Genomic DNA, 23,170 nt, shown 5'->3' with positions numbered 1-23,170 from the left:
TGTGGGATTGTAAACACAGAGCTCAGTGTCCTCATCATTCTCATAAATTAAGAGCAGAAGATCACCATTTACCCGTGGTGTCCTAACTTCTGGTTCAAGAAATGAACGAATGGGTGCAGTTGTAAACAAGCATTGCCATGACAATGGTGTTGGAAATCCTAGTGAGAAAACAAAAGAAAATGAGTGGGAAAATGTGGGAATATGAAAAGTCTCACATGGGAAAAACACAAACCATATTCAATGTTTATATTTTGGGTTTGAGGGAAACATTTGTTTAAGAAAGCATGTGAGTGGCATGGGTGGTCACAACACACACGCGCGCGGGCCGGGCTCGGGCGAGGGCCTTGGGCCGTGGGCCACTTGGGCCTTGGTACTTGGTACTTGCGGTTCGCGGGCGTGGGGTTTTTGCTGTTGCAGTTTCCCAAAACCTCATTATAAATTCATCTTTTATTTCCACAAAAGATACAGAAACTTACAATCAATCTCTCTCTCAAATTCCCAGATATCAATCTCGAAATTCTGGAAATTCACACAGCGAGTAATGAATAATGCTAGACATTCTTTGTACAACCCAATATTCCAGATGACCTCATATCCTTCTTGCAGATCTAACGGTGGAACGACCACTTTCGGTGGATCTGAAAACTTAAAGGTTTCCGTTGTTAAATTAAATGATATGATCCGATATGTTGTGTGTTCAGAATTCGGGTCATAGCCAGTCCAATAATAAGTAGTATTTATGAATAGTAAGGCAAATAGTAAGGCAAATGATACCATTTGCACTTCCTTTACAACCATGCAAACGTACTGTTGGATAAACGCCGGTGAAAAGAGATAATATATCACGCTCAAAATCTGATGTCAAATTCAAAACAATGTCATCCCCTTCACCTTCACCTTCACTTTCACCTTCTTGTTGATAATAAAGATAGCAAAGATTATCATTTGAATCCCAAAGAAAGAGTGGCACATCACCACCACCACCACCACCACCGCCGGTGGCGGCTTTGTGAATGGCATATTGAGCATCGTGGTGTTTCCTAATGAAGCTACTGTCGTCAATCAGGGAACACCACGACTTACTAACGCATCTTAATCGCAACAAGTCTCTCACCGGCATCCTTAAAAGAATTCCCTCAAACAAATCATCGGGAAAGAGGATGTTGTTCGTTTCCGTACACTTCATTTGGAAAATATATCACACTTCCCTAATTTTTTGATTGAAAATTAACAATTCTTCTAAACGTATATATATAATACAATAATTCCTAATACTCCAACTCATAATAGGAAACATAACTTAAATACAACTCTACCTCTACAATTTATATTACGATAAAATTACTCATATATCGTAACACATCCTATTATCATTATGGAAAATATATCACACTAATATGTTTTTCTATATCTTTAATATCTCAGATCTCAGATCTTTTACTTGACAAAGATTCTTGTATTCAAAATTAACACCCATTTTACTTGACAATCTAGAAAATACGGCAGATTGACATTGTTCAACGCCATTATCATACAAACAAGGGGCAGCACTTTGATCATTCGTATACAGTTGTACATAAACGAAGCAGACATCCACAGATTGACAGAATGCGTAAAGTTAAAAGAATGCACATTGTTCTAAAATGTATACATTGAGATTAGAGATGGAAGCCATAGCAACATGCCTCGTAGCGTTTTAAATGCTGCTGTTGCACCAGAGGATGATGTTAATCTGCTGTCCAGCTCTGCTCCACGATTTCCCGGACTCTACGGTTGTACTCTCTCTTGTTCTCACTAAACAACCTTGCAGCCTCTGAATTCGCAGGAGAGTTGGGGTTCGGATCGCAAAGCAGTGACTGCAGTAATATGGTAAAACATTACCGTATTGGTTAGAGAAAAAATACCCATTAACGGATGACAATAATCTTATAGAGACACATCTAAAGATCTGTAAAACCAACATCTTAAAGATGGGAGCAGGCCAAATTCTAGCTATACCATTGTGAAGGCCAAACAGAAAAAATATCTGTCTCAAACTTTAGCATCAAGCTCAAATCATTTATAATCTATCCATGGTTCGGTTAATAATTCCAGCACAAAATATTAGAACCTACACCTGATTTGGACTATTATTAAAAATCAATAGCTTCTATATTAGTTTATTATAGCTCCTTCCGGGTAAAACTCTCAAGTCTCAATTTTACACCTCAACCTCCCCTACCCGCACCAAAAAACAAAGTTTCTGCGGAAAGGTTTAAAGAACCAAAACACTTTGAAAATTAGATTAATACCCACCGATGGACTCAAATAAGATTAGCGATAAAGAATTGGTTACAGGCTTACAGCACATACTAGCAAACAATTTACTAATTTCCACATCAACATGGCAATAATGTGAAGGCGACAAACTTGTTGCATCATCATTAAGAACACTGTAAAATGACGGTATAGTTAAGGTGGATTTGATTACTACTACTGTAAATGTATTTAAAATAACAACTAACCTGTATGGATGTAAGAATAGCTGCAACATCATAGATCGGACTCCACTGGTTTTGTAGGATGTCCAAACAGATACTTCCATCAGCATATACTGGAAAAATTACAGGAACATAAAGTTATTGCCAATTATAAATTTGGTACCTGCATGAAAGATGATCAATGAACAGGGAAAATGGCGGGATACTTACTATTAGGATGAAACATTCTAGAAACAAAACGAACAGTTGGGGGCTTATTTGGGTAATCCTCTGTAAACTGAAGCGCCAACTTAAACGTACCTGGAAAACTCAGAAGCTTTAGGTGGAGATATTTCAAACTACAAAAGAACGGTAAAGTGCTGACATTACATAAAGCAAATAGTTATTTTTTGCTATTATGACCTTTCAAGTTCAAAAGTTTTCTTGTAATGGTGAATATGCTCTTTCAAATGCAAAATGCACACCAATGCAGCAAAAATGGGAAAAGCGGTGTGACTCGATGTATGTGCTCTTTAGAATAAAAACTTCCACACAACTTAGGGGTAATTACTTATCCCACCCCTTCTTAATCCCCGAAATTCCAGCACAAATTCACACAGCTCTACTGGCAGCTCCTGAGGCCACATACCGTAAAATCACAATAAATGGAACTAAAATACTCTACGTATCTTAATTAAGTTCACACCTGGGATCGGCACAGAGATTAAGAGTAGTATTTAAAGTAAGGAAGGGGATAGAGAGAAGCAAGAAACCACAAGGAAAGAGATTGAAAAAGATTGACACGATGGAGAAAGTTAAGCTGAAACAAATAGAAAATGGGTAATCAATTATAAGATGAAAGGAATTCCAACCTGGCAAACAAATTTTACCTTCTGAACATATGAGTTGACTATCTAATACACAAGTAACCGAAATACCCTTCCATATATAGCCCGGTGAGTCTCATCCTCCCCTGAACGGCTCTGATCTCTTTCCCACCAGATCTCATAAATACAAAAGCAATTTATTCCTTTCTAAGCTCTTCAAAGAGTATCTTTTACCCAAACCAACCAAGCCATTTTCCCTCATGAAGAGAACTACCATCCAGCGAACAGACTGTTTTCAGCAGAGAAGCTGTACCTTACACATGGGGAACAGGTAAACAAGTCTTCAAATATTGGTTCCCATTGACCTATCTCTTCTGCACAGCCATCTGACTATCTGAGCAACTATGAAGCTCATGGGCCTATTGGCCCCTAATACATTCCCCATACCATATTAAACTTCCTTAATAAAATCTTCAAGGGACAGAACTAAGAAATTCTCAAGTGTCCACCCTACAATAGGGAAACCTTTGAAGTCATGATTATTCCTATGCTCATTCAACTTATTGCCAAACCCCATAATTTCTTCCAAAATACCCAGACTACAAGGATCCCTTGTTATGAACTGCCGCTGACTTGAAAACTCAGAAATTTGTGATCTACTTTACGGAAAAACAGTTAGCAACAGAATCCACAGCCCAAAAAACTCAGAAACTATGGTTCTATTTTCATTTTAAAGAGCTGTCATGTTCAACTACCTCCATCAGTTCAGCCTTTTTGTCACAGCATACTAGATACGAAGTATATACTAAGAAAAATAAAAGTCACTTTGCTTTTCCCCCAAACATAAGTTGCTTCTACCTTAAGAAAACCACCAGAAAGAACAGAGAACAACGGATCCATACATTTGAAAATTAAAAACAATAAATGCAGTCCAATAATTATTTAGAAATACCACGAAGGAAACCCATTTTGCACTACTAGATCTCCACAAATACGAATATGCCAAAGTGGAAAAACATAATTCCCTAGGCACTTATCCACACGCGCAAAACTAGTTGTTACAGAGGATTAGCATATCTGCCACTTTGCCAGTATGTCTGACACAGCAGGGAGAGACATAAGTCAGCTACAGAAATCTGTTGGAAACTTGGACTTAGCTGGTATACCCCAAGTGAAAAATTCATGGGCGTACTTCCAATTGAATATCCCCTCTGTCCCACAGTAAGATTCCCAACACACCTTTTTTGGTCTTTAAAATATAATTCAACTATTTGACCAATATTTTTTTTCCAAATTAATCAGAACACATTTTACACCAATAGTATCTCGAAATTAAAATGCATTTACTTTTACCACAATATTCAGTATCTCAACAATAAATGCCGGTGGGTTCAGGCGAGAACTACTGTCAAATTACTTAAGAAATGTCAAAACAGACTGTATTTCTGCTGAATGAATTCATAACTAATTAAACTTATCAGATAGTTACTAAAGGCAAGCATCTTGGTTAACACAAAGCGACTAACTTCTCAATATATAAATGATTCCTTAACACTAACATAACTATTAAATAAATGAGATGGCTGCTACACTACATGATTACTTGCCGCTGCCAATGCTACACCTATACAGCCCAGAACACAACACTAGCTTCTGTCTACCCAAGTGTCATGCTTACTTGCCCCTGAATGCACACTACAACAAGTTTCCTAGCACATTAAGGCACCCCAACAACATGTGCTCCTCCAATTGGAGCACTGCCATACTCAGTTCGTTCCCTAACCCAAGAATCCTTCCATAGACGACAACAACAAATCCAAGGATAATAAACACCCATTTGGAATACAAGTAAGAAAAACCGTCTTCTCTTTTGATTCTCCAAGGCTCCAGCAACAGACCTACACAAACTTCTTTGAAAAACTGCATCAGCCTAACTCTCTGTTATCTAAACCAGGCCTCTTGAAGTCCGCAATGGACACGTCTAATAACAGTTGGTTCTCCTTCATTTTATCCTCGTATATTGATAGCTGCCACTCTAATTCCACAGCAAATCTATCTATTAACGAATTCTATATTTTCTGATATAAACACCCACTCAACTCAATATACACATCTCAGTCACAATCATCCTCTGAATACACAGTTACCGAAATCTCAACAACTGTTTTAGAAAACTTTCATTTCACCTTTAATGACAATCTGCAATCATATAGTATTCTAGAGTCTTTCTACTTCAACCAGAAAACTTATCCCTGCGTTAAGGAAAGCATCTCGGTAAGCTCTTCATCTTATGGATGATAGATCCCGAAATTTTAAATCACTCACTTACAAAATAATGATGCGTTAAGGAAAGGCCATTAAAGAATGTTAGCGAAGGCTTTAATATCATTAAAGCGTGATGAAATCATGATGCTATCCACACCTCAACTATCCATTTTCACTAGCTGAATTATCCCCCTCCTCTAAACTTTTATTTGATTAGAAGGGAAGGTATTCCTAAAAGGAAACTCTATGCATACAAGAATATTAAGCCTCGTTAAGCTACCATTCACTCATTCTTATATATGGAGTGATTAAATTATTTTTGTTTTTCTTTGTCTTCAATAACAATCTTAAACAATACACATGGGAACATGGTCATCATGAAGATCTGAGACTCAACTGATTGTCAACAGTGACAGGCAAAAAAGAACCATCTACAGTAGTGTATGCCAAGACCAACACTCAGACCTCCACATGTACCACTTCAGCATAAATCATCTCAAACATTCATTGGGGAGGGGAGGGGAGGGGAGGGGAGGGGGAGGGGTGCAGTGAAGCTTGAAATTGAGTTTTTTATTCTTACTCACCTCCATCCCATGGAGTATCATCTGGACTGCAAAATCAAACCACAAACAAAAGAGAAAGATTGTTATACATCTATGTATGGATAAGAGATAACCACTATATTAAGACAGACATAAAATGGGCTATACTTACCCAAATATGACAGCATTCCAAAACATTATGTTGTTATCATGGGGTGCTCCACTAATTCCTGCAGGAGGGTCTTGTTGCAACCTCTTAAAATCCCTCATGAGCCTCTTTCTTGAGGGAGTAGACATTGTAACTACCTGAAAGTACCAATACTATTAGCTAAAATGAGTACAATTGGTACAGTTTCTTATGTACTTCGTAATTCATCAAAATTTAAACAATAACTCTATAATTTCAAGTAAAAACAAACGAAAACCCTACTCCCAGTCGGTTCATTCCATTCATCTCACCAAGATATCCTTGTTTCGACAATAGCACTCACCCACAATTACTACTTGTAATAACAACGTAGTCAAAGAAGACCGGAAATCAGCTCGCCGGAGTTCTCCAACCCATTATGATCAACTAAATCCCCATATTTCCACAATCACACAATTTCCAATCAGAAGCTCACATGAACAACCAAACATCTCCACTAAAAGAAACTAAAACATCAACCAGTTTAGCAAATTCAATTTCATTTTAACCCTAAAACCTAAAATCCCACTTCAGTCAAATTACGGAAAACCAGTTATTGATGTATAAAATATCAGCACAAATTCATCACTAAACAGCTCAAGAACACAAGATTAAACAAATTATTGCAAATCAAAAGAAAATTAAAGACGATCGGTTTTCAACGGATTCAGTACAAGCAGTTAATTGAAGTAAATTTTGACAAATTGAAAGCAAAGAGGAGAGAGAAAGAGAGAAGATTACTAACTCCAATTGAATCGAAGAGAAATGTTCTGCAAATTGACGACTTCTGGTCAAGAAAAAACGGATGAGAGAGAAAAAAGTTAGGGTTTATGATGAGATAGTTTGGTTTGGTGAAGGAGAGAATGATGATGGTATGATATTTTTAGCAGAATAATGAAAAAATGGTTACTTAATCAAGTAGGGCCTGTTTGGCTGTTTTGTTAATCAACAAAGATGATGATGATGTTTGGATATTTTTCATATGCCTTTTTTTAGTCTTATTATATTATTATTACTTTTATAAACGAGCTACAAGGATATTTTCCCCAACCTTCTAACCTTCCTATGATTTGGCTACTTAATTACTCCCTCCGTCCCAGAATACTTGACCTATTTTTCTTATCGGGTTGTCCCTTAATACTGACCTGTTTCTAAAAATGGAAATATTCTAACAATATTATATTATTTCTCACTCCACCCATATTAACCCACCTACCCCCTACTCCATACAAAAAATAATTAAAAATTCAACCCCTAATCTCTCCTAACCCCACCTCTTAACCCACCTCCACTAACTACATTAAAATAATACCCCACTATCAACTACTACCTATTAAATTAAATAAGTCAATTCAAGTCTCTTAAACTCTGTGCCGGTCAAACCGGGTCGAGTATTCCGGGACGGAGGGAGTATTAATTAATGTTTGTCTAATGATTTAGGATGTTGATGAGTTTGTTGAATTTTGAAGTTGTTTGATTGAAAATCTGAATATATGTTTTACTTGGTTTTGCACATTTGATACGAGATTTCGAAATTTCGAATTTCACATTGTAACTCTTAAATCTATACCTAGTATTTAAAAAGGATAACCATAGATTATTGGAAGCCATGTGTCACCATAGATTATTGGAAGCCATGTGTCATCTCTCATTTCATTCATTAATTCATTATTAGTTTTTTTTTAATTGTTTCTATGTTTTACAACTTTAAATTAACTCCTCTTCCACTTCATCTTCCTTATTCAACATAAATTATCAATAGTCTAATATACACATTAATCTCCTCCACTTCACCCCTTTAACATTCAATATTAATTAACTCAACATATATTTTTTATATTTTTTCAACCTTCAAATTAGGGGTGACAATTTCATCAAAGTCCGACGGATATTCGAACAACCCGAACCGAATATATGGTTGAAACCCGATAAAACACTGATGCATGTTAAACGGGTGGCGCGTGGATCGAGTGATGGGTCGGGTTGGATTCGGGTGGAGCTTAACCCGTCACCCGATCCATCATTTGATCCATCCATCCATCCGTTAAAATTAATAATTTTGTTTACTACAATTACTTAATTATTAATAGAATCATGTATGTATTACCTAATAATTTTTTATTATTAGTTTTCGGTTATTTTATAATGTAGATGTCAAAATTATAATTCATTGTCCACTATATTAACACATATTACTTTATATTGATTGATATTATAAATAAAGTTGACGATACTTTTAATTACTATCGTTAATCATCCGACCAACCCAATTCATCCGCGGATGCATGGTGGATGAGTCGGATGTGGATGGAGGGTAAATGGAGTGACAGATGGGTTGGATCATGGATGAAAAGTTGACGGATGGAGGCGGATGAATCTCCACCCGATCCACCTCCGATCCATTGCCACCCCTACTTCAATTACATCTCTATTTAATTCATATATTACCAAAAATCACAAGTCATCACTAATTAAAACTTTAAAAGACAACTGAACAACCATTATACAACCGCCCGTTCTATGAACGGTATAGAACGGGCTCAAAAACTAATTAATGTTTACATATGTGATAATTTCTTTAACTTTTAGTTTTCTTTGACTTTTAGTTTTCTTAAATTGGGATTGAATTTCCCCACCCCCATGGTGGTGTAAGTAGTTATGGTGTAGGTGGAAGTGGTGTCACGACGGTGGTGATATAGGCCGCATAAGTGTGACCGTAGTAATTAATGTAGGTTGTGGCTTTTTGTTTCAATTTGTCAAATACTCTGTATAATTGTTAGTGGATACTCCGTATAATGGTTAGTGGATAGGGGTCTTCACTAAAGGACAATTTTATGCTGAACAAGATTGTTTAGGCCTTTTCCGCATCAATCTAGAAACAATACTATAAATTCTTTATGTCATAGTTGTATTTTGTAATATGTTTTTCTTAAGATCAATAACTCCCCCTTGAGCGTATAGACGTAGCTAACACATTATTAGTGAATCACGTTAAATCTCTATGTTCTTTATTTACGTTCGTAATTATCTTCTCTATGTTCTTTATTTACGTTCGTAATTATCTTTGTTATTTCTGTTATAACAAAGACCAAAGAAATTTAATACCCTAGATAGGGAGAAATTATTTCACTAACCACTAACAATGTACTATATACAATTCAATCCTTGGCCTTGATATATCTAAGAGTACATGTTACAATAAGCTATATATAGCTTTAATTCTAATGGTCAAGTTGTGTGGTTTTTGTATTATCAGGGGAAGGAGATTTCCTTTTAGTAGTAGAGAAAGGCGGCAATGAAGACGATTGGAACGTCGAATTCGTAGTAGAAGATGTATGAAACCCACCCCATTTGGTAGTATCGCCGTAACTAGTAGTGTTGTTGTTGTTGTTGTTGTTGTTGTTGTTGTTGTTGTTGTTGTTGTTGTTGTTGTTGTTGTTGTTGTTGTTGTTACGTTCTCCTCCATGGTGTAGTACATTGTTATTTTCGCCGATTCCATTGTTGTTACTAATGAAGGATGACAAAGTAGCCGTTAAAATTGATTGGAAGTTTGGATCTGAAGTAAGGACTTTGGCTGCTTGAGCAAATGTATCCGGTAAAGTATTGAATTCGCGGTTATTAGGAGGAATAATACTCTTTTGTAGAAGATTAGTATGGTAATTATATGTATTATTATCATTCAATGATCCAATGTTTAGAGGATTATTGTCCTTTGTTTGGTTGATGTAAGGTTGATGAGTGTTGTAGCTAGGTAAGCCTTTAGGCCAAGAGAATAAAAGGGGATTATTATTATTATTATTATCTGAAAAATTGAAGGTAAGATTTGTTGGTGAAGAGTATTTTGTACCTAGATTTGGAGTTAATACTTTGTTGAATTGGTTTGTGGATGAAGAAGGAGAAGTAAGGTCTAGGGTTACTGTTGGGTGTGTAGGAGTAGGGTAAAATGTATTATTAGGTGAATAAAATGGGTTCGGTTTAGAGTTATCGAGGATGTCGAATTTATGGCCACCGTGGATCTCAGATCCGGTGGGTGTTGTCGTGGAAGAGTCCGGTCCTGGATTCGAGGATGTTGAGGATTTAGACATTAACATGTAGGCGGCCGCCGAAGTGGTGGAAGCCATTGCACTTGCTGAGACTGGGAGGGGATGGTTGTGTGCTCCTTCATATGTGGTGATTAAGATGGACATGTCTTCAGCACATCTTTGTACCTAAAACATGATACAACATGCAATATAATTTACCTTAGTTAGAAAACATGAAGAAAAAACATAATAAAAGGTAACATTGGTTCATATATATATCTATCTACTAGATTATGTCCCGTGCATGCACAGATATTTTAAAATTATTGTTTGACCATATTTTTTACTCCCTCTGTCCCGGAATACTTGACCTGTTTTCCTTATCGGGCCGTCCCTTAATACTTGACATGTTTCTAAAAATGGAAATATTCTAACAATATTATATTATTTCTCACTCCACCCCTATTAACCCACCTACCCCTTACTCCAAACAAAAAATAATTAAAAATTCAACCCCCACTCTCCTCTAACCCCACCTCTTACCCACCTCCTACTAACTACATTAAAATAATACCCCACTATCAACTACTACCTATTAAATTAAATAAGTCAATTCAAGTCCCTTAAACTCTGTGCCGGTCAAACCGGGTCGAGTATTCCGGGACGGAGGGAGTATAAAATATTTCTTCTCTTAAACATAATGCATAATTAATAAATCTTGAACATATTCATATTTAATCATTTGATGTGAAACTTTACGTATTACATATTTTATAAGCATAATATGCTAATTTGATCAAAATATTGACTAAATGTATTTTCTATTATTGATATACCGATTTGACAAAAATATTTCAATATAATGTTAATCAAGTTATTATGTGGTATTTATTATTGTCTTATTTAGTAAGCCAATATTTTGTTTCCATACATAAATCATTTATAAAAACTGTTAAAAACTAAATAAATTAGATATATTTTAGGAAATAGGCTTTTGGCGGGAAAAAATTGCACCAGGAAGTGACACGTGTCATTCCTGGTGTCTCTTTTAATATATAGTAATAGATAAATGATTGATGAAGGTCAGTCGTGTCACAATGATGACAAAACATGTTTATGTGTTATGATTTAAATTGAATACTAAAATATTTAACTTATATAACCTATTATACATGTTTCAAAAAAAAAGTAGGATTAATATTCTGATTTGTTTCCTTCTTTATATCGACTACCTTATTCACAAACTTTCATAGTAAAAATATTCTGATGATGCATATCCTACGTGGCGCCTATATGTACCAATTAAACTCTGACATGTAAGATTACGGCAAATAAATATTTTCGCTAATTTTACAACCTTTATCATCACCCTGACAATGTGTCATGTCGTGCGCACACATTACTCAACATGCAATATATAATTGAACTTAGTTAAAAAAATGAAGCGAAAAAAAGTAGCAATGATTCATATACTTTCATATTGTACTTCATTTGTTTCTCTTTAGGTGACATGTTTCAATTAGGCACACTAGTCAATACATATTACATTAAACATTAATGCAACAGTTAACGACATATACAGTCAAAATGGATTAAAAGTCAAACATTTCATCTAAAAGCGAACAGAGGAAGTATAACAATTATTTTTTGTAACACTTGCAAATTACATGTACTCCAAAGTCCATACCTGTTTCCTTACTGGACAAGATGGTGCAACGGTGCAACGATAGTACGCTCTAGGGCACGGATTTCCCTTGGCAATCTTCTGCCCATACTTCCTCCATTGGCATCCATCATTCATCTGCACAATTTAATTAGCAACCATTTCATTATATCGATCAACTAGCTAGCATGATATATTATTAATTAACGGTCAAAGAAGTGCATTGAAGATCGCGCATAATGCAAAAGTGAGAAACTGTATAGAACAGGGCCATGCACTTACAGTAGGGGTGTCACATCGAACTCTTACAGAAACTCTAGCCTTCTTCACAGGAGGTTGATGAACCACTTCATCAACTCCATTACTATTACCATTACTATTCTTAAGAGCTTCCCCGTCTTTCGTCTCGTCGAGGCTATGCTCATCAACACTCGAACCAGTCATTAGGGTTTGTTGGTCGTGATCTATCGTACTCGAACCCTTAAAGTTGCACTCTAATCCAAGATCCAAGCTTCTCTCATTTGCTTCCTTATCATCATCATCATTATTGTTATGATTTGTTGGTAATTTGCTTGGTGATGAACTTGGCTTTCCCTTTTTGGAATCAAGACTCGAAGATCGGCCTAGACTAAGGGAAACAAGCTCAGCTTCTTCACCATCTTCATCACTAATTAAAGGTCGAATTATAAGAGGGGGAGCTTCCATTTGGTTATGATCATCTTTGATGAGTTGTTGTTTCGAATCGTGTTGAGAGATTTCATGGAATTTCTTCTGTAATGTTTGATAATCCTTCATGGCTTGGTCTAGGTATTGCTTAAGTCTCTGGTTTTCTTCCATTACTTCACCCATTTCAGCTTTTGTTGACTCAAGTTCCTTGCCCTATATATTCATGCAAAATAAGTAATTCAGCTTAACTATGCAATATTTACAATTTTATATCTTTTTTTTAAAGAGGTACAAGGAAGAGTTTGTAATTAGGATACCCTTCTCTCGAAAGAGAATTTAAAGTAACGATGATTTTCTATACTAAGAAAATCCTTATAAACGGTCCATCTGATACATGATAACGGATATTAATACTGGAATTAAAATTTATGCAATTTTGTAAGGAAATTCTAATGTTTACACTCCTAATATATATAATGGCCATGATAATGTTTGTTCAGTACTAAACATTTGTTTTTCTTTACAAATTTTCACCCATTCATTTGTATTTAGACACCATATTAAAAAATCACAAACTCATTTAACTTAAAATATTAGGAAGAAGTTATTCTATTTTATGTACTTTATAAGAAGTTAACTTCTTTTTTTTAACTTTACCGATATTTTATTTTATTTTTAAAAAATCATTCCTACTAGGGTTTTTTTTTTTTTGACACATAGGACATTTCTTACTATTTCTCTTTAGTAAAACAAAGTTATTTTTGTACTACGTAATACTCCTTATATTTTCTAAGTACGTACCATATATTTTCCCTACTCCTTATTTTTTAAGGCTGAATTACTCATCCCTTTCTCACCCAATAAATGATTCTTTTTGTTGTTCAAATGAGCTACAAATGCAATAATGAATTATAATGAGGATAGAAGATTCGAACCTATGACTTATTATACTAGACCCTTAATTTTAATTATTAGACTAAGAAAGCTAATAAATAAGAGTAGATTAGATTAGATTTTTTTTTTATTCTAAGTAGATTAGATTAGATAATATGGAGTAAAATAATTTACTACGAGTAGTTCGTACGGAGTATTACGTACTTGGTAAGTTAGAAGATGAGACATCGATATTGATGAGTACCAGAAATTAAATATAGGAATATGGATAATAAATAAATGGGAATTCCTAATAAATGAGTAGATTAATATAACAATATCTAAGGAGATAATTACTGTCTATCTATAAAACAGGAGAGAATCATGTTCAAGAGTCAAGATAGATTTAACCCATAGTAAGCTAATAATCCGTAGTCAGTAGCGGATCTTGAACAATTTTATGAGGAGGATCAGTAGAAAAATTAAGTAATATAATATAAAATTTATACAACTATATTCAAATTTTAGGGAGGCAGAACTAAAAAACACTTTACATATTTTTTTTCATTTCGAAGTCGGGCCCACCTAGGCATAATTAAGAACCGTTATTGTGCGCAGTACTGCTTCATAACCTTTCTTTTTGTTTAGGGCGTGTTTAATTTGGCGGTAGCGTTTGAGGTAGCGGGTAGCGTTTTGATCGAGTCAAGACGCTACTTGTAAAATTTGTAAGTGTTTGGCGAGGTAGCGGTTTAGGTAGCGTTTAGCGGTAGAGGTAGCGGTTGAGTAGCTTAATTTTATCAAACGTTAAAATTAGTAGTGTTTAAAGTAGCGGGTAGCGTTTGGCAATTTATATTAAAGTTTTAAATAATATTTCAATTTTTATTTTATTTTATAATATCAACCACTACTTTTACCGAACACACATATTAGTTACCCGCTACTTTGACAGCTAATCGTTACCCACTATTATTCACCGCTACCCGCTACTCAACCGCTACCCGCTACCGCTACTTTTGCCGAACAGGGCCTAACCCATACTATAGAAGTCATATAATAGCAACGGATTTGATAATCGGTCGTAAATTATGTCAATAGAATGAATAAATTTGTATGTACATTTGTAAGTAAAATCACAAATACAATACGTAGTAAATCACAATTATGCGATGATAGTCAATGAATTAATTACCTGTTTACAAACGTCGGTTTCCTTGTAATTTTGGTCAGCCGCCGTATGTTGTATCAAATTTCCATCCCCATGGCCATCATCATCATCCTTGTTATTATCCTCAACTCCATTCTGCAATCGTACAAATTAAAACCATAATTATTAATTCAAGATTAATCAACAACACCTAATTAAGTAGTCTATTTATACGCACCTTATGCGTTTCATTGATGAAACTAGTAGTAGGAGACGATGATGATTCAACCATTTTACGACGATTATTACCATCTTTATCTTCTTCCTTGAAGTTTCCTTCTTGATCATGAGTAGAGTTGCAGGTTCCTCCTCCTTGTTGATGTTTTTGCTCCATACTCGTCATATCTTGCTTAGAGATCGATCGAGATATGACCGGTCTCTCTTCGGGATTTTTTTGTTTTTTGTTTGTTTCCTTGTTCAAACTGATGCAAATTGTGTGTTTGTAACAGTCTCTTTAAATTAGAGAAGGCAAGCTAAGCAAGGGAGCCTCAACTGTTTGACTTCAACTGTTTTTTAATTTCTAAGTTGTAATTAATTACAACTTAATTAAAAACTTGCAACTATGATCGAGTTAATTAATTTACTATTTAATTACCCTATTCAACATTTTCAAGCATATATAGTTGTAGTATTATATGAGTTCAATGCCTTTGAAAATTTTCCTTCCAATTTGATCTTTTTTTTTGTTAGATTTTAATTACTATTCCCTCCGTCAGTTTCTTTTTTTTCCTTTTTTTTTTCTAAAGTTTGATACGATGCACGCGATTTAACGGCTAATTAATGTGTATTGAGATTCCTTCTATTTTTAATTTAAATAATGCAAATTACGTGTATTTATAATGTTTTCACTTTTATTCAAAATCTGACATTGAGAAAATGTGAAACATTTAATGCCATAATTAAAGAAAAAATATAGTGTGTGAGATAACTGAATGCCCCAATGAATTTAATTAGCTAAAATAATCATTTGAAGCAATTTTTGACAGAATATAAAGACATTTATGTGATAATATAAAAGAAAAACATTTCAATGTATGTAAAGAATAAAAACGACTCACTGAATAGAACACGTATAGAACAAAAAGGAGCGGAGGGAGTAGTAATTAGTTATATTTCAATGTATAATTATTTCATTTGTTAAACCAAATTTTTCCATTTCCAAAGGACGAATTAATTACAAATTGTTTTCCTCTTTTAAAAATAAAATTAATATAAAGTGCAAGAGTAGTAAATTGATTATCTAAATCAATCTCTTTTACATTCACTAATTTATTGTATTAGTTTTTTTTTTTTTTTTGGTGCGAATGAGCCACTAGGGCAATATAAATTACAAATGGGGGCAGGGGGATTCGAACCTGAGACCTATTGTACACAGGATCTTAGTCTTAACCACTAGGCCATGACATCATTGGTAATTTATTGTATTAGTTAGAAAACAGATATTACGCTTTCCCCCCCAAAGTTTAACGAGAAACAACATTTTTACGTCTTTCACCATAGAGGGCTAGGGCTAGGGCTTGGTAAGTGGTAACGTTACGTTGTGTACTTGTATGTACAACTACATCATGTTCTCGTTGTTGACTTTTGTAGGTTTTAAAGTTTCATATCGATCAATAAGATGCTCATACTATTAAAAAAATAAAAATTGAATGGTGTATTAGCAAGATATATTAACATTCTTTTAACTATAAGAAAATTATTCAAGTCCAATTCAACAATAATAATTAAAGATAAATTAACATAAAATTCTATCATTTACATCAAGAGTTGAAATTTTGTCAGCTGAAAATTTGGTTATAAAAATATAAATAAAAAGAGTGGTACAAAGAGGAGACTTTTGTTTAGGGAGAGCGTTGAAGTTTCGTACAATACAGAGGTCACATGCGGCCGAGGGAGAAGGAGGTCGGAATATTAATTTCTCAGGTCAATCTTCAACGATATATTCCGTTTTGCTATTTTTTTAAACTCATTTTGCATTTATATTTTTTTTATTATTATTTTCAATTTATGGCGGCCCTTCTAAATTGGAAAAGGGATGAGGTCTTCAAGATCTATTAGCTTAATCAATTACTTAATTAACCTTAATTGCCAAGGATATTCTTTTGATTCTTTTCAATACAAGAAATTGTGCCATTAACGACGGAAAATCCCGTCGTTAAAGGCCAATAATCGTTGATTTACGACAGGATTTTCTCTCGGAACTCGTCATAAAAGGGGCTGTCATTAACGGAAAAATCTCGTCGTTAACCATCGTAAAAGACATTTGCGACGGTTGTTAATTCCCGTTTTTGTTTGGTTGTTAGCCCCGTCGCAAAAAGCTTTTGGGACAGGATTTTTGACCCGTCGTTATTAAGTTGTCATTAAAGATACAAATTCTTGTAATGTTTGCAACTCACATTATTTAACCGGTTATACTTTGGGTTAATAAAGTATTAACGAAGGTCAAATTAGCTAGTAAGATAGTACTTGTTAGGTGTACTTAGAAGTACAATTTTATACGTACGATAAGTTGAGATTACTCGTGCAAATTTAACTCCTCGCGTTTTGAGACGATTTGGTGCAGCAATTGGCTCTTAGATAGCAACATAGGTTGCTCCATTTGCTTAATTGCTTAACAAGTTGGCACTAATTAATTAAGAAAACATTAACAATTTAAGAAATTACTATAAAAAGTAAATAGTTAATGTATAATTTTGTTCCCCCTCGCATGACACATTGAACCTTCCATGAGCAATTATGAAATCTAATGCTTTAATATGTTGTAGTTGAAAGAAAAGGGTCAAACTAACCCTTAATCTATGGGGAATTTAATGCAAAAGTACATTAAATATTGGAGTATTAATCATATGCTCCACAATGTTAGCACCCATTTACCAATATCTCTTCAATAAGTGGTGAAGCCACATTGTATCATGGGTGGTCCATCAGCAACCCAAATAAAAACATAAGCTATAGAAAGTTAAAAACTTGGCTAATCAACGACAATCCAACTTTAAAATCATGACTCCACTGCTGCCCTCAATTGTCCTACAAGTCTACCAGTTTCAAGTTTAAACTGATATACTAACTACTTGTTGAAACCCACTTGTAGCTATGCACGATCAAGCTTCTTTCACGATGGAGAAAGAGGATATAAATGAAAATACTACGTAGCACTTTGTATTACCAATTGAGTTTAGAATGAAACATTAACTTATAAGACGATTGAACCATACTCTTCATCAATCTTCTTATTGGATTGTCCAGGCACATATCAAGATACCGAAAAATAATATGTTATGATTGACTAAGACCACAAACATTGATAGACAATTAGACATCCATAATATATACATTCCATATTACAAATGTATGACAAAATCAGACATTATTCAATTTGTATTTCAACTCTTTAACTTGGTACGGAGTATAACTTACTGAATTTACCATTTTCCTTAATACTGGAGTATTTTGGAAATATTGTTGTTCGATCTTAAATTTCTTAATTAGAGATTTGCAAGATTTTTGTTGATAAATTAACAATAGTGCATGTCAAGAAATAGACAATAATGTAGAGAGCAAGACGTGGTTGGTTAAAGCAACTTAAAAAAGAGCCAAAGGTAAGCATTGGGATGTAGGCCGTTGACGCCTGAATCCTGATCGATAATTGACTCCCAACTCCCAACTCCCAAACGTGGTTTGATCCGAAGATATTGCTCTTTTCTGCCACTTATACTATAATATTCCTCCTACTTTGTGGTCCATTTTTTCATTTATCTATCAAATTCCTTTTAGATTTAAGCATGGATTTATACATTTAATTGCATGCATGGATTTTATAATTGCTACAGATTTTCAAGGGACCCTCCTAGTGTTAACTGCTTCGACTTCAACTTCATCCTCCATAAAGAAATCACTGCCAACCATGGAAACAGAACACTGAAAAGCATAGGTCATATATATATATATATATATATATATATATATATATATATATATATATATATATTTTGTAGGCGTGACACCAATCACTGCCCTAAAGTTGAATTTGCCCCGCTACACACACGCGGACTCATGGCAATCAACCCCCAGGGTTACACGACTCTTCATCTCCGGTGTGGACGGATACGAAGATTGAGAACACACTTAAGCAATGCCAGAACAATGGTCGATTTTGTGTTTGTATTTTCGGAGAAGATGAATAAGGTTTTCTTTTCTCTGTGTCTGGAGGAAGAATCAATTGCCTTTTAAGTAGGCCAAAAGGATCAACAAATATGGAATGCTATTAATTGATCATCAATTAGGCCATAAATGGAGGGAACAATTAAGGTAATAATGGTCAACAAATCAATTAGTTGACATTACACAATCAATTCAATAATTACGCTCCAAAATTGATGATTCATAATAGGAAAAACCACATTGTATTTACGGGAACTTTAATTCTTTTGAAGCAACATAATTTGGAGTTTTTCAACATAGACCGAAAGGAGTAAAACTCCAACATATATGCTAGTCTTATATGTAAGCGAGACGTGCGAATATAAGAAACATATTTGTGTTATTACATTTAAACATGACATAACATGTAAAAAATATAATATAAATGCGATGCTTGCGATTGTGCGATTATAAGAAACATATAAGTTAGATAGAGCTGAACGCATATAAACAAATTGATTAAAATGGTAGGAATTTATTTAAGGGGCTAGATATGATTGATTAAAATGCTTCTTTGGGCTTTCCCTATTGGGTAGATTGTCATTATATTCTCTTTCTATAAGTGTGGATGGTATTTTAGTAATCCAATGGAGACACCAAAGTAGATTTACTAAGGCTTCGTTCTATTGGACTTATTTTGACTGAACTTATATTATCTGAACTTAACTGAACTTATCTGAACTTATTTTATCTGAAAAAAACTTATTTTGTCTGAAATAAACTTATTTGTGTGTGAAAATGTCTGAAAAAAACTTATTTTTGCTGAACTTATTTTATCTGAACTTATCTGAGCTTATCTGAACTTAACTGAACTTATCTGAACTTATTTTATCTGAAAAAAACTTATTTTGTCTGAAATAAACTTATTTGTGTGTGAAAATGTCTGAAAAAAAACTTATTTTTGCTGAACTTATATTATCTGAACTTATCTGAGCTTATCTGAACTTAACTGAACTTATCTGAATTTATCTGAACTTAACTGAACTTATCTGAACTTATTTTATCTGAAATAAGTCAAAATAAGTCGAACAAAACAGGGCCTAAAGTAACCTCACCGCTCACTTATACGGAGTATAATAGAGATGCTTTGGTACGCTAGCACACCTCTCTGGTGTCGTAAGCAAAGTCTTATCATCAATCAAGGGCCAACAAAAGAAGAACGGATATTTCATGAAATGCCCCCGAGTTTTGCTGTAATTCACCAAACGCCCATCAAGTTTCAACAATTCATAAAATACCCCTCACAATCTATACAAATACCTACCATACCCTTACTGATAACGGGCGTTAAGTCGCCGTTAGTGTGAATTTACCTTTATGCCCTTATTTTCTCTTTTGATGTCATTTACCCATCTCTGGTCGATCTTCCTCCTGTTCTTCCTTATTCAACTGACTTCTCTCTCCCCCATGTTCTTCCTCCTTCAACTGCTTCTTGTCCACCATAATAGCATCCATTAATCACCAAAAAACACAGATCTAGAGCAAAGGTACCCCAAACTCAGCAAATCTAGAAGAAACTAGAAAACGAGTATTCGATTTCTTCAAATTAGCCCGCATGTCACTTCCTAAAGTCATGGATATCTACAATCTCGACGATGTCGCCACCATCTCTCAGCTTCGAACCACCATCGCCTCTCAGCTCTGTAAGAATGCCCACATCAAAGACCCTAAGGTTTCCCCTCTAATTTATCCTTTTTCTAATTTTTATTTTTTTTTGGAAATCTTGTTCCTCTAATCGTGTAATTAGGGTTAATTGTACTGTTTTTTCATTTATTTTTATGCGGTATTATTTAGCACTAGTTGTGTTTGAATGTTAATTTGACCACCTTTGTACTTCATCCGTGTTTTATGTTCATTGATTTTGTTGTTGTGTTCGAAGTTTTGATGATTTTCGGGGTTTATGTTTATTTGGAATTCTATCAGAAAGACAACTGATTGTGATTTAGTTATTTGTGGATATGGATTGGTTGTGGTATTTGAATGTTCGATGATTTTCATTCTATTTTGGGGTTTTATGTTTAGTAAAGAGAGATTTTTTTTTTCTTTTGGCAAATAGTAAAGAGAGAAGAATTGATTGTTGGTAAACAAAATGAACTTTAGAGATTGAGTATAATCAAATATTCAAATGTGATTAGTATGAAATGAATAGATGAGGAGTAAAATTTTGGTGGATACTTGAGCTATGATTATTGTTTATTCATGTGTTTTGTTGTCCATTCTCAGCTTGATAAATTGCTTCAATCAATCCTTACACCTTGGGAAATGTGTAGCTTCTGCTAGTATGGTGACTTGGTTATCTGTATGATATGTACTGTGAGCTTGATGCAGACATATTGTTGTTAACTTAGCTATCACGAGTCCTGTTATAATGTTAATATTTTTCCTGTTGTTGTTGTTGTTGTATGGATTAGACTTGATGCTTGTCTGTTGTCAATGCAAGTCTTATAGTGTGGGATTCAACTTCTTTAGTTGCACTTCTTTATGGGTTGCACCCTGATTCTTCTGCTCCTAATTTCTATGGATCTGACCACTATGATTAATTATTTGATTCACCAACTATGTTCTAGATTTGGAAATGTCAAAGTGTGTTGTGTGCTCATTGGTTTGATTGGCTTTGCTGAAACGAAACCTTCTTTTTCCTATTCAAACACTTCAAGCAATGAGAGTTGAGGACAACTTAGGCTCTTATTTGCTTCCGATTTTAGGGTTTCAGCCTTGCAAATGTGAAAAACTTGCTTTAATGTGATGTATTTCTGATACAATTCTGGAACTGTAAGCTCAAAATGGTAGAGCGACCAGGTAACAACCTGGTAGGTTGGTGGTTCGAGTCCACTCAGGTCCAAAATAAAATGAAACATTTACACAAGGATAAAAGTCATAAATTTGAATATCTGATGCAACACTGGAATTACAGTATCTAGATTGCTGCAATAATAACAAAACTCATGACAAAAATCTTAAAGCAATCAAAACAACATCTAAATTGCACGAACAATCCAACAAATTAAAGGGGTTTTTAAGTTTGGGGCATTTGGTGAAATAAGTTTTCAGAATAGGGGCGTTTGGTGAATTAAGTTTCAGAATAGGGGTATTTGGAGAATTGGAAACTTGGCTAACGGCGGACTTAACGGCCCGTCATTAGTAAGGGTATGGTGGGTATTTGTACAGATTGTGAGGGGTATTTTATGAATTGTTGAAACTTGATGGGCGTTTGGTGAATTACAGCAAAACTCGGGGGCATTTCATGAAATATCCGAAAGAAGAATTTACTAACTTTACGACTTTTATTACCATTTTTTCAGTTGGTTATGAGGGATTTGAATTGCCCTAGTAGTTTAGTTTGTTTTAGTTAGTTTAGTTTGTTTTAGTTTGTTGTTGTAATGGGTGAACTTAAGAGGAATTGAGGTATAACGGTGGGCAGTTGTGCATCCAGAGGGTCTTTAATCCCTGGCCAAAACGTCATGTAAATCACTTCCATATATCTAAGTAACTGAATTTCCAATATTATATTTATTGTTTGATAATAGATGGAGTATGTATCCTTTCTTCATTAAATTGAGAGTGTGAGATATACGAGTAAAACTTCCACATTGGTTTTTTTTTTTTAATGAAAAAATACAAGAAGTTAGGGTAGCCTTCTTTCAAGACTGTACCCTAACTTATCTAAAGATATAAAATAAGAAAATTTACTGTCTACATAGGGGTCAAAATCTTGATGAGTCTGGATGTTGTGACCTATAGCGGCAGCATAGTCTGCTGCGCGATTGACTTCCCGATAAAAGTGGCGAGATGAAGAAGTGTCAAAATGTTGTAAAAGCTGATTAACATCTTTCATTAGCACCTGAATCTTCCATGGGCATTGAACTTTACCTTGTAAGATATAATTGGTATAATAACTATCCATTGTTATACTCCCTCTTTATTTATTTAAGGGATACACTTGCCTTATTCGACCGTATTTATTTAAGAGATATATTTGTCATTTTTAGTAACTTATCAACTCCACCATCTAATTAAATAATCTATTTACACCACACCCTCACCCCCATCCCCTAAAATAATATGATCCTCACTTATTTTACTTATTAAAATATCTATCCAACCCCACTTGTTTTATTACTTTATTTCATTCAATTCTTTTTCTTAATACCCGTGCCAGACCAAGTGTATCTCTTAAATAAATAAGGAGGGAGTAATAATTATCCATTGTTACAAATGGGTACAAAAGTTAAAATTGCGCTAAATTTACCCTTATTTCTCAC

General features: G+C 34.5%; 2 protein-coding genes across 4 annotated transcripts; both read right to left on the bottom strand.

Annotated features, from left to right (window-relative positions):
- Nucleotides 1-1,348: 1,348 nt before the first annotated feature.
- LOC110790503 (ubiquitin-conjugating enzyme E2 2) lies at nucleotides 1,349-7,224 on the bottom strand. 3 transcript variants are annotated; one of them, XM_021995292.2, is made up of 6 exons: nucleotides 7,026-7,224; nucleotides 6,266-6,399; nucleotides 6,136-6,161; nucleotides 2,691-2,780; nucleotides 2,505-2,593; nucleotides 1,349-1,856 (listed from the first exon to the last, which is right to left on the bottom strand). In XM_021995292.2, exons 2-6 carry the CDS (start codon nucleotides 6,388-6,390, stop codon nucleotides 1,728-1,730), a joined length of 459 nt encoding a protein of 152 aa, XP_021850984.1. In that variant the 5' UTR covers nucleotides 6,391-6,399; nucleotides 7,026-7,224; the 3' UTR covers nucleotides 1,349-1,727. The 3 variants fall into 3 exon arrangements, with proteins under 3 accessions (XP_021850984.1, XP_056684449.1, XP_056684448.1); XM_056828471.1 differs by having other exon boundaries at nucleotides 6,266-6,414; nucleotides 7,026-7,182; XM_056828470.1 differs by having other exon boundaries at nucleotides 7,022-7,180.
- A 2,153-nt stretch (nucleotides 7,225-9,377) lies between these two features.
- LOC110790478 (WRKY transcription factor 72A-like) lies at nucleotides 9,378-15,167 on the bottom strand. Its single transcript, XM_021995269.2, has 5 exons — nucleotides 14,887-15,167; nucleotides 14,694-14,804; nucleotides 12,248-12,844; nucleotides 11,990-12,103; nucleotides 9,378-10,488 (listed from the first exon to the last, which is right to left on the bottom strand). Exons 1-5 carry the CDS (start codon nucleotides 15,049-15,051, stop codon nucleotides 9,502-9,504), a joined length of 1,974 nt encoding a protein of 657 aa, XP_021850961.2. The 5' UTR covers nucleotides 15,052-15,167; the 3' UTR covers nucleotides 9,378-9,501.
- Nucleotides 15,168-23,170: the final 8,003 nt, after the last annotated feature.

The sequence above is a fragment of the Spinacia oleracea genome, chromosome 5 (genome assembly GCF_020520425.1).
Source record: "Spinacia oleracea cultivar Varoflay chromosome 5, BTI_SOV_V1, whole genome shotgun sequence".
In the NCBI taxonomy this organism is placed as follows: domain Eukaryota; kingdom Viridiplantae; phylum Streptophyta; class Magnoliopsida; order Caryophyllales; family Amaranthaceae; genus Spinacia; species Spinacia oleracea.
Note: the sequence above shows the minus strand (reverse complement) of the source record. Positions and strands in the feature narration are given on the sequence as shown.

Bases quoted from the DNA above. Each gene is read 5' to 3' on its own strand.
- LOC110790478 (XM_021995269.2), bottom strand. From the start codon at position 15,051: ATGACGAGTATGGAGCAAAAACATCAACAAGGAGGAGGAACCTGCAAC. The intron at 14,805-14,886 runs GTGCGTATAAAT...GTACGATTGCAG, and splicing joins TCATCAATGAAACGCATAAG to AATGGAGTTGAGGATAATAA. The intron at 12,104-12,247 runs GTAAGTGCATGG...TAAATTGTGCAG, and splicing joins TTCGATGTGACACCCCTACT to ATGAATGATGGATGCCAATG.
- LOC110790503 (XM_021995292.2), bottom strand. From the start codon at position 6,390: ATGTCTACTCCCTCAAGAAAGAGGCTCATGAGGGATTTTAAGAGGTTG. The intron at 2,781-6,135 runs GTGAGTAAGAAT...TGAGTTTTCCAG, and splicing joins TGATACTCCATGGGATGGAG to GTACGTTTAAGTTGGCGCTT. The intron at 2,594-2,690 runs GTAAGTATCCCG...TAATTTTTCCAG, and splicing joins TAGAATGTTTCATCCTAATA to TATATGCTGATGGAAGTATC.